At 49.5% G+C, this 13,799-nt stretch overlaps 1 protein-coding gene across 1 annotated transcript in view; it reads right to left on the minus strand.

Annotated features, from left to right (window-relative positions):
• Nucleotides 1–836: 836 nt before the first annotated feature.
• The window catches only part of LOC107122662 (complement C3-like), a gene marked incomplete at its 5' end in the record, with an annotated part of 20,456 nt that continues 7,493 nt past the window's right edge, over nt 837–13,799 (minus strand). The window contains 2 exons of the mRNA XM_015425790.1: nt 837–962; nt 12,128–12,340. Of these exons, the coding sequence (XP_015281276.1) occupies nt 837–962; nt 12,128–12,340 (339 nt within the window). The remainder of the gene's footprint in view (nt 963–12,127; nt 12,341–13,799) is intronic.

Here is a 13,799-nt window from a genome sequence, read left to right on the forward strand (position 1 = left end):
GAGCTCCAGACTGTCCACTCGCAGGTAGCACAGGCCATTGGTAAAAGTACTCTAGCTATGGACAAGAAGCTGGGTTGGGTGAGAAACCCCCGGACTTGGAATCCCGGCCAAAAAGTACTCCACCGCAGGTTTTCTAAAAAGCATCATGTCCTCATGGGAAAATGGTCGGGGCCTTGCGAGATTATCGAACGCATTAGCCCAGCGGTGTACAAATTGGCGATCCCCAGCTGCCACAAAGGAAAGGTCTGGCACAATTTTTTCCACGTGTCGCAGTTGAAGGAGTGGAAAGGGACAGACAGGCCCCAACGCCAGCCGCCACCGCATCCCGTGTACAGGCCTTCCATGCACGCAGTGGTTCTCGACAAGCCCCCACAGCCGCCGCCGCCGCCTCCCATGCGCACGGCAGCCCCCGCCTCAGTCGAGAGCCCTCCATTCCAAGGCTTGGCTGGAACCTTCATGTCTCTCCCTGATGTGACACCTCCCCTGATCGCGGATCAGGAAAGTGTCAAAGGGGGGGAGTGAGAATGGTGAACGCCAGCCCCAGCAGCTGACACCTGTCAGTGCACTGAATGTTAAAGTTGACTATGTTGCCCTAGTTATGGAAACGGCAGGTGAGTTTGACTGTGGCTACGAGTCTGAGCACTCCTCCTCGGAGGGAGACCCGGAAGCATAGCCAGCACGCTGACTATGTCCGGCAGAAGACTCGCCCTGTCTCGCTCTACTCCTTTCCAAACCCTCTGTAGCTGATTCCGCTAGCAAAAGGAAATGCGGCACACCAGCACGAGCTCTAAGGCTCAACTGGCTTCTGTAGTCCAAAATGCCGCCATCCCTGATGCTCAGCTGCCTCGGTTGCACCCCGCCATCTCCTTGTCACAAGGAACCCGGGTATCACACTCGGTGAACCCTTCAAAAATTACCCACCTCGAGGAGAGGACGAGGAGAGGGAGTGAAGGGGAGGCTCGCTGAAGGAGAGCGAGAAAGAAAAGAAGAGAGTTAGTCTCTGAGAAAAGGCGTTGGGGAAGCGCAAGCCTCTACCCACCCCTCTCCACAGTAAATCCTCTGCTCCAAGTCCTGGCCGACTACCTTTACGGCCACGGCAACTTTCTGCTCACGCTGTTCAGTTTCTGTGCCACATCATCGTGGACCAAACAAACGCCTTCCTTAGCTGTCTTTAAAAGCACTCTCCAGGAGGAGAGAAAAAGGTCTGTTTTGTCTCAGAAACGCTACAGTTGTTGCTAATCTGCATAAGGTCCGTCATGCCTATGGGAATTAAGGGAAACGTTGACCGTTGATGCAATTGAATGTGTAATGTGCAGGAATATTCTTTTAAGTTGTGCCATTGTTGAAAGTGTGCCTGGCAAAACGCATCAGAACTGGTGGAATGCTACGGTCCGCCACTAGAGGCCGCTGTTAACAGGAGCGAGCCAGTGTGACGTCGACACAGACCTACGTGCCATATCCCGCCCGGGAGCCGGAGCACAAAAGCCACCACAACGTGCAAACCAAACTCGAATAAGATCAGAACCTGCCCCTCAAGCACAGTGGTGCAAACCCACTTGAGTTGAGCCTTTAAAAATTTAAAATGGCCACCAATTTCGCAGTCCATCTCCACTAAGTCCACTTTGCAGTGACGAGATGTCTTTACTTTCCGTTTGGTCGGGCTCTGCATACTGGCAGTACGAAGGAGAACCGCCAAATTGAGCCCCATCCCCCTTTCTCTTTGTGTTGTCTCTAACTTTTGCTTCACAGGAGCTGCCGTGGGAACCCCCCCCACCTCTGCTTGGATCTGCGGCTTGGATTTAAAGAGCCGGCCTGTAAGCAGGCTGCGCCTCAACAGCATCCGTGCTGCCAAACAAAGAGACGACCCGTTTCCCTACCACAAGGGAACCACTACTGCAAATTATTTTTGGATTTTTTTTTATTTCTGACTTTTTGAACAAAGCTTTTGTTCTCTTTGGACAGAGGATCCTCTGCACTGTTCCTCTGCCATTCTCTTCTGTTTTGGTCGAGCGGTCTGCAAACATAAGACTACTCCCATCCAAAGGACGCTTCCTTTGGCCAAATTTAGGCTTTTTTCTGATTTCTATTTTTGTACACATTGTGGGACCGCCCCGAGGGCAGTCCGAACTCGAGCGTGAGCATTGTGGAGCGCAGTTTGGAGATACAATAGAAACTGCCAGGAAAAGAACAGTGGATTTAATAAGCGACCTTCCACTAGGCTCTGGAAAACTGGAACATACTGGGATTATAATGGATATTATTTCAACAAAAGCGCCCAGTGTGTCCATCTGGCTTCTAGTTTCGGAAAAATCAGCCTGAATCGAGGAGTGCAATCCCCTTCCCCTTGGTGAGGGAGGAGCCTCGCATGGCTTGATTTCCCAATGGACCTAGGCCCACAGTTGCCGGCAGCCAGTTCTCCACTGTCTCCTTGACTCTGCCACTTGATATGCTGGTAACAGCGAGCGAGTTCGTTTGTCAGCTTGATCGTCAGCTGACAGCCCAATGCGCACAATATCTTCTTTTTCTAAATTTGAGTGTTTAATGTAGTTGTCGTGTCTCTGTTGTGTTGTTTGTCGGTCCGATTCCCCAACCCCCAGCAGGCAGCGCGCTGAGTAATTTGCATGCGCAATGCTGCCTGGCCGCAAGACACCTTCGGCCAGTCGGAATGAGCCGCGCCGCAAGCAAACACCCCCCCCACTTCTGCGCACGACCAAAGCCCCGGACTGCACCATTGTGCAGGCTGCCAGAAGGGGAGTCTGACTTTTGAAGTTTCTTTTCTGTTTTTAAACCAACCAAGCGAAGGCCCCCGAGGGGACCCTCTAGTTAAAAAGCGTTATTCCATCAACACAGGATCACGCCAAGGGTGCCTAAGCCCCTTTGCTAAAAGAGGACGCATCCTCGGACTGGTTTTTCCAAAATTAAAAGCCAAAAGTCCACCCCATGGCTCCACCGCACAGCGCAGGAGTTCAGGGGCTGCGAACCTTGGATTAGGTCTGGCCAGTCTTTCCCCGAAGGGATGAGTTGTGATGGAACCTGAAACTAGAGTGCAATGTTTACCCAATGCTGCTAAGGTTAGAGCGTGCATGTTGGTATGTCTGTTGGTATTTTTCCTGGAGAGGAAACGTCATAAGAATGAATGCTGTGTGACTGAATTGTTATTTAGATCACTGTGTTGTTTTGGATAAATCTGTCTAATGCTGGATTGTTATGTCCCATGATGCCTTGGAGGCTAAGGGGGGAGAAGTTATTGATTATGCACAAGCCGTGCCCTTCTCCATCGATAAGACCCACCCCATGCCATGTATGGTATTGGACCAGCGGCCCCCTGCCTTCCGCAGACGGAAGTGCACTCTGTGTGCAAACTGAACTGTTATTGTGTTTATATGCTGCTAGTTGTTACAAGGGAGTCAGATGATTTCCTTCACTCAGGGATACATTGACGGTTGTTTTGTTTCCTTGTTTGTAAATACACTGTTATCATTTCAGGTAGGCATAATGGAGACTGCCTCCAAAAGCCTTCCTAATGTTTGAGTTATGCATTAACTCTCTTGTTTTCTTGTTTCCTTGAAGTAGGCCCGACATCATGGTTGCCAAAGATGCACACTGTACAATGTGCAAAATGAAGCTCATACTTGTCTGCGGCCACTTCCCCCATTTTTTTTTAATTTGGCTCTTTTGGATAGGGATAGGACATTTTTTCTAATGAAAATCCATCCTCCACCGAGTAGCTTAGATAGCAGGGCCATGTGGGAGCCAGGACCCCGTCCTGCTTGATGGCAACAATCCTGCATCAACGCCGTTCCTGCTCGCCTGCATCAACTACTCGACTTGTCATGGACTTTGGACTTTGTTCATGACCACACCAAACCAGTCTGCCTATGGATTGCCCACATTGGAACTACTGTATCTCCCTCCACCTGCTTGGCATGTTTCTGCTACCATGCCACCCATTGACGTGATAGCCTTCATCTAGGATCAATAGACTTATGTTCCTGACATACTGGACTGGGGTCCAGCAGTCAGGAAAGGGGGGAATTGGCAACTCCTCAGCATCAGATTGCTGTTTCTGGGAATTCCCATGCTGCGCCACAAGACGGGGCAAACTGCGTTTTTGCTCTCGGGACTGCAAAAACATTTGCAGAAATGAGGGAAAGCGGCGGAGGAATATAGGTGCAGGCACGGGGAGAGCTGTCCCTGAGGAAAGCGTCTGGGAAACAGGGTCCCTGAATGGTGCACACACACACCCTAATCTGAAACTTTACCTCTACAAGACAGTGACCTGAGTTACTTGACTCTGCAAGGAACTGAAACTGCGTTCTCTTTACCTGCGTTTCAATCTCCAATTGTTGAGCAAAAATGCCACTGAGAATTCAAGAATTGCAGAGTATTGCATTTGGGTTCGGTTCGAGATACGGACTTGGGACATTCTAAAAAGGCTGCCATTTCATACAACATAGGTAACGGTAAAGGTTTTCCTTGCTCGAAAGCCAGTTGAATCCGACTCTAGGGGTGTGGTGCTCATCTCCGTTTCCAAGCCGAAGAGCCAGCGCTGTCCGAAGACGTTTCCGTGGTCATGTAGCAGGCATGACTAGTTGCTGAGGCGCACGGAATGCCGTCACTTTCCCACCGAAGCGGTACCTATATATCTCCTTGCAATTTCTTGCTTTCGAACTGCTAGGTTGGCAGGAGTTGGGACCAGAGACGGGAGCTCACTCCGTCACGCGGCACTTGGGTCTCGAACTGCCGAACTACCGACCTTCTGGCCTGCAGCTCAGCGTCTTAACCACTTGAGCTACCACAGCCCCTTCATACAACATAGATTCCCCTTAAAAATGGTGAAAGTCACAGGGCTCAGCCAGGTCCCACTCTTCTCTGGCCATAGTCTTGCTCAGAATTGGACCCCAACGTGCCTGATCATTGGATTTTTTTTCCTAAATGCTGGAGTTCGAATCATGGTTTGGAATCTCATGTGGTTTGGATCGTCATTGGATTTTTTTAAAAAAAAAATATTGGAGTTTGAATCATGGTTTGGAATCTCATGTGGTTTGGATCTTAGTCTGCCTGAGGTTTAGGGCTGAAATACATGTTATGTGTGAGACAGATCAAGTCAGGCGACTAACCTGTCCATTAGCCCACGCAACTCCAAACACTGTGACAGGAAAGGTGGGGGTTCAGGTTTCCCTCCTGCCAGTTTGGTGTGGTAGTTAGGAGAGTGGACTCTAATCTGGGAGAATTGAGTTTGAAGAAGAAGAAGAAGAAGAAGAAGAGATTGGGTTTATGCCCCGCCCTTCACTCCCCAAGGGAGTTTCAGAGCGACTGACAGACTCCTTTCCTTTCCCCTCCCCACAACAGACACCCCCTGTGAGGTGGCTGGGGCTGAGAGAGCTCTGACAGAAATGGCTCTTTTTCAAGGACAGCTGTGCCAGAGCTTGTGACTGACCCAAGGTCACATCAGCAGGTGCAAGTGGAGGAGTGGGGGAATCAAACCCTGTTCTCCCAGATTAGAGTCCGCGCACTTAACCACTACACCAAACTGGCTCTCTCAGCCCCACCTGCCTCCCAGGATGTCTGCTGTGGGGAGGGGAAGGGAAAGGAGTTTGTAAGCCACTCTGAGACTTCTTTGGGTAGTGAAGCGGGTAGTGAAGGGCGGGGTATAAATCCAATCTCTTCTTCTTCTGCACCCTGGGATGGACACATGGAGCTTGAGAAAGGGGCAAACATGAGGCCATTTACACTGGCAAAAATGACATGGCAGGGTAGACTGACGCCCCATAAGGCATTTGGAGCTTTGCAGAGGGATGGAGAGATTTTTTAAAATTAGTTCCTCCTATCAACACATGGTTCTGGAGAAGATTCTTGAGAGTCCCTTGGACTGCAAGGAGATCAAATCAGTCAATCCTAAAAGAAATCGACCCTGACTGTTCCCTGGAAGGCCAGATAATGAAACTGAAGCTCAAATGCTTTGGCCACCAAATGAGAAGGGAGCACTCACTGGAGAAGACCCTGATGCTGGGAAAGATTGAAGGTCAAAGAAGACGGGGACGGCAAAGGATGAGATGGTTAGACAGTGTCATCGATGCAACGAACATGAAACTGAACTCCGGAGCATGACGGAAGACAGGAGGGCCTGGCGTGACATAGTCCAGGGGGTCGCGAAGAGTCGGACTCAACTGTGCGACTGAACAACAACAACAAATCAACACATGACTGAGTCCGATCTGGCACCTGTGACCAAACTTGTGTCACATGTATTTTGGCCCTTCAGTCTGAATCCCATCCTCCAATTTTTTAGCAATGTTAGAATTCTAGAAATTACAGATCTCTGCATTTTGGGTTCTGTCCCACTTCCAGTCCCACAAACTAACACGTTTCCCTTAAGGAAACCTGACCACAACTGCTAGGTTAAGTGATCTGTGACCGGAAGTGGGACAGTTTCGAGGATGCTACCTGGCATCTTTGCTCAAAAAACCTGGAAGGAGAGCAGAAAGGTCCGGCGGCAGAAAAAGAACATTCCGAAGACCTTAGCCCTGCAGAACTAAAGTTATAAAATTTGTGTTCGGGGTGGCAGACAGAATTCAGTTGCCTTACACGTTCATGTCTAAGAAGCCCCGCCGTCAGAAATTTCCAAAAGAAAGGTCTCTCCACTTTGCCTTGAAGCATTAAAGCAAAGTGAGTGACAACACTGGATGCTGAGACAGATCTTCATCGGACTCCCCCACCCCAAAAAAAAAAGTCCAAAAAGAAGTGCTTAAGAAGGGAGCTGTCACTCACCAACTCCTTTCACAGCGGGATCTAAATCAAAGACTGTCGTAAGCTTTTGCAGCATCCCTTCAGGCTGGTAGGGAAGAAAGAACAGGAACCATCTTTCACCAGGATCTCGACACAGCTAAGTCTTGACACAGTAGCAGTGAGAGACTCAAAATGGCAACAGGGAAATACAAGCCAAGAGCATCCGATCTCATTTCTGGGGCAAATGGTTCAGCTACATCAGGGGTCCCCAGTAGGGTTGCCAAGTGCGCCATGGTACCCAGTGCCCACCAACACCTTTCCTGCTGCCCACCTGGTATTTTGAGAAAACAGATTGGACCAGGTGGGGCTTTTGCCCAGCAAGGCTTCTGATGGGCCACTGGAGATTTTGATTGGGTGTGCCGATTGTTAAAAACGTTGCTTTGGCGGCAGCTGCCACCACAGCACGAGGATCTTCACTGTGAGACCGAAGGTCAGTTGGAGCAGCCATTTTGTAGCCAGCTCCACCTCCTTCAGCCACTTTGGCTCCATCTCCTGTTGCAGCCACCAGCTGGGTGACCTTGGGCCAGTCCCGGTTCCCTCAGAGCTCTCTCAGCCCCACCTACCTCACAGGGCGTCTGTTGTGGGGAGAGGAAGGGGAAGGAGATTGTGAGCCCCTCTGAGACTCCCTTGGGTAGTGACGTGAGTTACGTGGTTCAGTTAATGCAATAATACTACATGGGAGGAAATACTAATCAGATCCAGGGATACCCATGAGCTTCAGGACTTCCTGGCTAGGAACTGGTGCTCCCACATCCATAAGAGGCACCTCAGTACCCTCTGGTGGCTTCTTTAGGGTTGCCAGGTTCCTCATGGCCACTGTTGGGGGACAGGGAATAGAGTTGCCAGATATGGCTTGGAAAACTCCTGGAGATTTGAGGGTGGAGGCTGGGGAGTACAGGGGCCTCAGTGGGATACAATGCCATAGAGTCTACTCTCCAAAGGAGCCATTTTGTCCAGGGGATCTGATCTCTGTAGTCTGGAGGAAGGGTTGCTGCTCCTCTGATGGAGGTGGGGGTTCCCCTGCTTTCGGGGGCCCCAACCCAACACCAGCAAGCTGACCGGCAGGGAACTCCGCCCCCAAAGAGCCCCCCGTCGCACCTGACGGGCCCAGTGCGATGATGTCACCTGGTGATGTCATTGCGCCAGTGATGTCATACAGGGGATGCTCTAGCATTTGGCTAAAAACTCTATGGTGACCATAAAGTTGTAGGGGACAATTCAAAGGTTCAAGTGATTTTCTATTGATTATTGTTGATTTCCAGGAAACCTTTGGGATAAATTCTTTGGGGCTCTCCTGGAGAATTAACAAACAGTTTGAATCACTAAGCACAATTGTGGAAACAAGTATTTAACTCAATTTAATTGACAAGGTTGGGTTTTTTTTCCTAACTAGGAGTGTTTGAGTTTTAATGAACAGGTGTTTTTGCATCAGCTCTTTTAATTGGGAGCAAACTGCAGGTGTTTCTTTCCCAGGCAATTTAGCCAATTTTCAATTAGGATGTACTTTCTAACTGTCATAAGTGAAGATTTATGAGAGCCTCTCTATTTCAAAGAGTGAGCTCAGGAGTTTGTTTCAGCTTCTGATTTTTTAGTGATTTTAAATAGGCTTAGAGTATTGTAACATATCAATATTGAAGTATTGTAATCTAGAAGAAAAGACTTTGTTTGTTTGTATTTTTAATTGGAATAATAGAAAGCACAATGATAATTGGTTGTCAAAGCTAAAGACTGGTGATTCTGTCCTTTATTCCACAGGAAATAATTGATCAAGATGTGTTTATACACTTAAAACTGACCTGGCAAGGATTCACAAGTTAAGTAAAAGGATGTCAAAATTAATAGGGTTAAATCAAGTTCAATTGTATTTTCCATGCTCTATCCTGGCGAAGGTGTTAAAGTGTCTTGTATATAGATATGGGGCCTGGCCATCCGGCAGGCCATCTGCACAGGTGACAGAAATCACACGGTAGTGTTACCAGCTAAGGCCATCTGGCTCAGGCAGGAAAGATTTTAGAAAATACTATTTCTATACTCACCTCTCCTATAGATTCTTTCTATCCCAGCTGCCCACAATCAAATAAAAAGAAGGACACAAGCTTTAAGTTAAAGATTAGTAGCATGTAAGCTATGGGCTCCCTAAAGGTCTCTTGTTTGCAAACCTGGTAGACTAAAGTGCAATCCTAACCAGAGTTGCAGTTAAGTGTGTGGTAAATAGGGCTCAAAACCGCTTTAACCCGGAGTATTTTGATACCAGGTCCTCAAGTGGTGTTTTCCTGATTCTCCGGTTCCAGCCGCGTTTTTATGACGACTGATTGCTCCTCCGGTGTCAAGCCATTTCCGGTTTAAACCCCCTCCCTGCTCAAAAGCTGCCCGAGACTTTCGCTTTTCACCCACCATTTTTTTAAAAGTGTTGGCAGTGGGCACATAGGCGGAGGTCCGCCACCGCGTTAATAAAAACAATGTTTAAATGGTGCCTAGTTTTAGCCTTTAGACGAGTTCAGGATCTCACGGAGGCCATTTTCGGGGGTAAACGTTTAAAGGGAAGTGTTCCTTTAAAGTTTAAAGGGAAGCGTTACAGCAGTCAGGTTGAAGTGGCAATCGCTGTTTTGCGCACGCGCTAAAATTTTAGCTCTACAGATGGCTGCCTGTGCGCATACCCAAACTGAGAGAGAGAGAGAGAAAAAAACAACAGCGACGCACACTCCCGTGTGTGAACGGGCGGGGAGCAATGTGGCTGTGCGGCGGTCGCAGAGCGTTCCCTGCGCATGCGCAGGGGACGCTCTGTGAGTTTCGGGGGGATTTAAACATCCCTCCCGAAGTTTTTTTCTACTTTTCGCATTTTTGTGCACACGTGGGGACTGGCCCACGTGTGCACAAACCTCCCCCTCCCCCCCAAGTGCCCCCGGAGCGCTGATTTAGCGATCCGCACTCCGGGGGCCACTTGGCTATTAGATATCTAGATATCTGCTTATATTGTATATTTGTACACGGTGATTCACTGTTTTGCTGGTTACATTACACCGTGGTCTTGTTTGTTGTAATACCCCCCTGATGTAGGCAGGGGTTCCCCTGCTTTCAGGGGCCCCAATCCGAGGCCAGTTGGCTGACCTGCAGGGGAACCCCGCTGCCAAAGAGCCCTGTTACACCTGACATGACTGGTGTGAAGATGTCACCTGGAGGTGACGTCGTCATGCTAGGCGCATCATGCAGTGGGCGTTCTAGCATTTGGCTAAAAATTCTATGGTCACCATAGAGTTTTTGGCCAAACGCTAGAGTGTCCCCTGCAATGCTCCCTCTAAGCTGTGGAGTCTTGTGAGCAAAACTTCTACTTTGTGAGCGAGCGATTAACGTTGTGAGCGAGCGATTTGGCTACACTGCATAAATTAGCTTGCTCTGGAGCCCTCCTTCCTGAGCTGAGACAAAATTGTGTGAGCTGGAGGCTACAAAACTGTGAGTTAGCTCATACGCAGCTTAGAGGGAACACTGGTCCCTTGCATGATATGCCCAGCATGATGGTATCACTTCTAGGTCACGTCTAGGGCTGCCAGGTCCCCCCCCCGGGGGGGGGCAGGGGTTTGCATGCTCAAAGGGCCGCCAACCCACCGGCCTGCATCCAACCAGTGGGGGAATACCACCCCCAAGTGTCTGGATCGGGTCGATGTGCCCGGCACAATGACGTCACCCAGAGGTGACATCATCACGCTGGGCATGTCACCGGGGGACGCTCTAGCATTCGCCCTGAAAACTCTATGGTATCATAGAGTTTTCAGGGCGAATGCTAGTGTCCCCAGAGATGTGCTAACCGTGATTGACATCACTTCCGGGTGACGTCATTGTGGCACGTGCTACACACACGAAAAGTCCCGGAGCAGGAGCTTCTCCCTCGCTAAAAGCAGGTAAGGGATCTGGCAATCCTAGTGACGTCACTATGGCAGTTGTGCTTCACGCGCATGCCAGAAGATCCTGGAGACCAGCCCGGAGCCCCTTGCCAGCAGCTAGTGAGGATCTGGCAACCCTATGAAGGTGGGCTGTAATTCCAGGGATCCCCAAGCCCCACTTGGAGGCTGGCATCCCTAGCCGCTGTCTAACAGGGCTAGGTGCTCTGAAAGTCAAAATTTCAGTTTGCAGTGAAGCTGACTTTGGTATTACAAAGAAAGGGTCTAGCAAGCTGACGTTAGGCCTGCAAGCCTCTGGTTGGGGCCTGGAGATTTCCTAGAATCACACCTGATCTCCAGACTCCTTCCCTGGAGAAAATGACTACTTTGGAAGGTGGACTCTGTGGCGTTATGCCCTGTTGAGGTCTCTCTTTTCCCCAGGCCCTTCCTTCCCCAAGCTTCACTCTCGAAATCTACAGGAATTTCCCGACCTGGATTTAGCAACCTTAGCTGATAGCAGCAGAAGAAGAGAAGAAGAGATTCCGGTCTGCAGCTCAGTATCTTAACCTCTGAGCCACCGTGGCCATGAAAGCTCCTCCCCTGCCACAAATGTTGTTAGTCCCTAAAGTGCTCCTGTGTAGGGACAACGTACACTCCTGAGAGGCAGGCCCCAGAGGTTTAATGTTGTTCCTGCATGGAGGTTGGGAACCCAGGTATCAGGCTAATTGCACAAGGCGGAAACATCTGCTGATGTGCTGAGTTCATGGTGAGAAGCTACCTTGGCAAAGGGACAGAAGAGATAAGGAGCTGAGCTTTCGGCATCAACACATTCCATACTATGATTGTATGCCTGTAACTTTCCCTTACGCAGGGAGAGAGGAGGAGGAAAGGGGGGGGGGAAGAGATTTTCAATAAATACAGCTGAGCAGTGAGAACACTTCGGTCAGTCAGTGCAGCTTTCTACAGACTTGTGTCCTGTCTTCTTTGAACCCTCCTCGACCTTCACTCCTGGACTCCTGCTCTTTTCTACTGCTACAGACAGACTAACACTGCAACCCATCTTGATTTACACACATCAGTCAGGAATGACAGGCCCGGAACAGGATGCTTATTTGTACCACAAAAAGAAGCTTTCTTCCTCCCTCAGCCGACCCCCAGGCCCTAACTAGAAAGCCAAATGAAAGCCTGGCCAAGCCGACACTCCTGACTGGAGCCACCAAAGTCCCTGTCTGAGGAGAGAAGTTTTCGTCTCCCACTTTTTATACCGAGGCTGGCTCAGTCCCTCTCCGCCAGTAGAGTTCTGTGGGCTCTGATTGGCTGACAATCACTTGGATTTGCACCAGGCCTAAATCATAAGGATTGGTTCAGAGCCCCAGAGGGGAGGCGGGACTTTTCAGGAGGATGGCCACACTGGCTCATTGCTGCCTTTCTTTCTCCAAGGGAGGCCCCAACTTCATACGTACCACAACTTTCAGCTTCTTCTTGACACCGTCCCATGCACTCAGGCCCTGGACAGCTGCTTTGACCTCAATGTCGTGGAGTCCTAGCTGGAGAGGGACGATCACAAATGGCACCACCTTGGAGGACTGGCCTTTAATGTTGAAAGTCTGCCTGTATCTTTGCTTGGCGGTGGAAGCGCTGCAGAAAGCCGGGTTGTGGACCAAGTCTACCCGCACCTGCCGAGAAAGAGGGGGAAAGGGTTAGCCAACCTCTTGAAAATATGGGAGAAGGAAGCTGTGGAGAGCCTTCACTCTCCCCTTCAACCAAATTACATCTTAGGTTTCCCGGGGTCGTGGCAGGATCTTTCCATGATAATGAGAACCCACTTGGTGCTACAAATGTATTTGTTCGCAAACTGAAAGTTCCGTCAAAGAATAGGTCAGCCACTCCGTCTTGCTTCTGCTATTGTGCCCAGCTATCCCAACCCCCTTCATGTTACTGACAACATTTCCCTTCAAAAGTCCTCCTTCAGGGGTTGGAGAGGAAGTTAGCTGGTGATATTACAGATACTGGCCAATACGCACCTATCACAGCTGTTAACATAATCAGCTTCAGGGGAGTGAAGGTGAAACTACAGCTTCAGAAGGGCACATCCCTAAAATTTACCAGCCCAAACAAAATCTTTACCAGCCCACGTCTCCACAAAGCCTCCTCATTTGTAGGCAGGACTGTGTGCCAAGGAACCCCTTGAGAAAGATCTGCCAAATGCCACCAGTTGTCTCTCTCTTTTGAATGTGGCTTAAAGACAGCACTTCTTCCATCCAGTTTGGTGTAGTGGTTAAGAGCGCAGACTCTAATCTGGGAGAACTAGGTTTGATTACCCACTCCTCCTCCACATGCAGCTGCTGGCGTGACCTTGGGTCAGTCACAAGTTCTCTCAGAGCTGTTCTCTCAGGAGCAGTCCTTGAAAGAGCTCTCTCAGTCTCACCAACCTCACAGGGTGTCTGTTGTGGGGAGGGGGAGGGAAAGGCAACTGTAAGCTGCTCTGAGACTCAGAGTGAAGGGTGGGATATAAATCCAATCTCTCCTCCTCCTCCTCCTCCTACCAGGATCCCCCAGGTTTTTTTGTCTGTTTTTTGTTTGTTTTGCCTCAGAGTATTCAAGGCTCTGATAGTCCCTTCAGTCAATGGTCCTCTCCGCACTTGGATCTCATCCCTGGTTTTTTCAGAGTGACACAATATCTTGCATTTATCCCTGGTTATAACAGCATCCATTTATCCCGGGACAAGTGTGGGGTGAAACCGGGGTGACTTCGGTGTAATGTGGAAACAAAAAATACCTTGAGATAATTACAGGAGTGAACTCGAGTGTAGTGTAGAATGTAAAAATACCCCAAGATAATTACAGGGGTGAACTCAAGTGTAGTGTAGAATGTAAAAATACCCCAAGATAATTACAGGGGTGAACTCAAGTGTAGTGTAGAATGTAAAAATATCCCGAGATAATTATGGGGGTGAACTCAAGTGTAGTGTACATAAGAAAATAAGAGATGCCAATGTTGGATAAGGCCAAAGGCCCATCCAGTCCAACACTCTGTATCACACAGTGGCCAGAAATACCAGTGCCATCAGGAGGTCCACCAGTGGGGCCAGGACATTAGAAGCCCCCCCACTGTTGACCCCCCCCAGCACCAAG

This window comes from Gekko japonicus, unplaced genomic scaffold (assembly GCF_001447785.1).
Source record: "Gekko japonicus isolate JY-2015 unplaced genomic scaffold, Gekko_japonicus_V1.1 scaffold6595, whole genome shotgun sequence".
NCBI lineage: Eukaryota > Metazoa > Chordata > Lepidosauria > Squamata > Gekkonidae > Gekko > Gekko japonicus.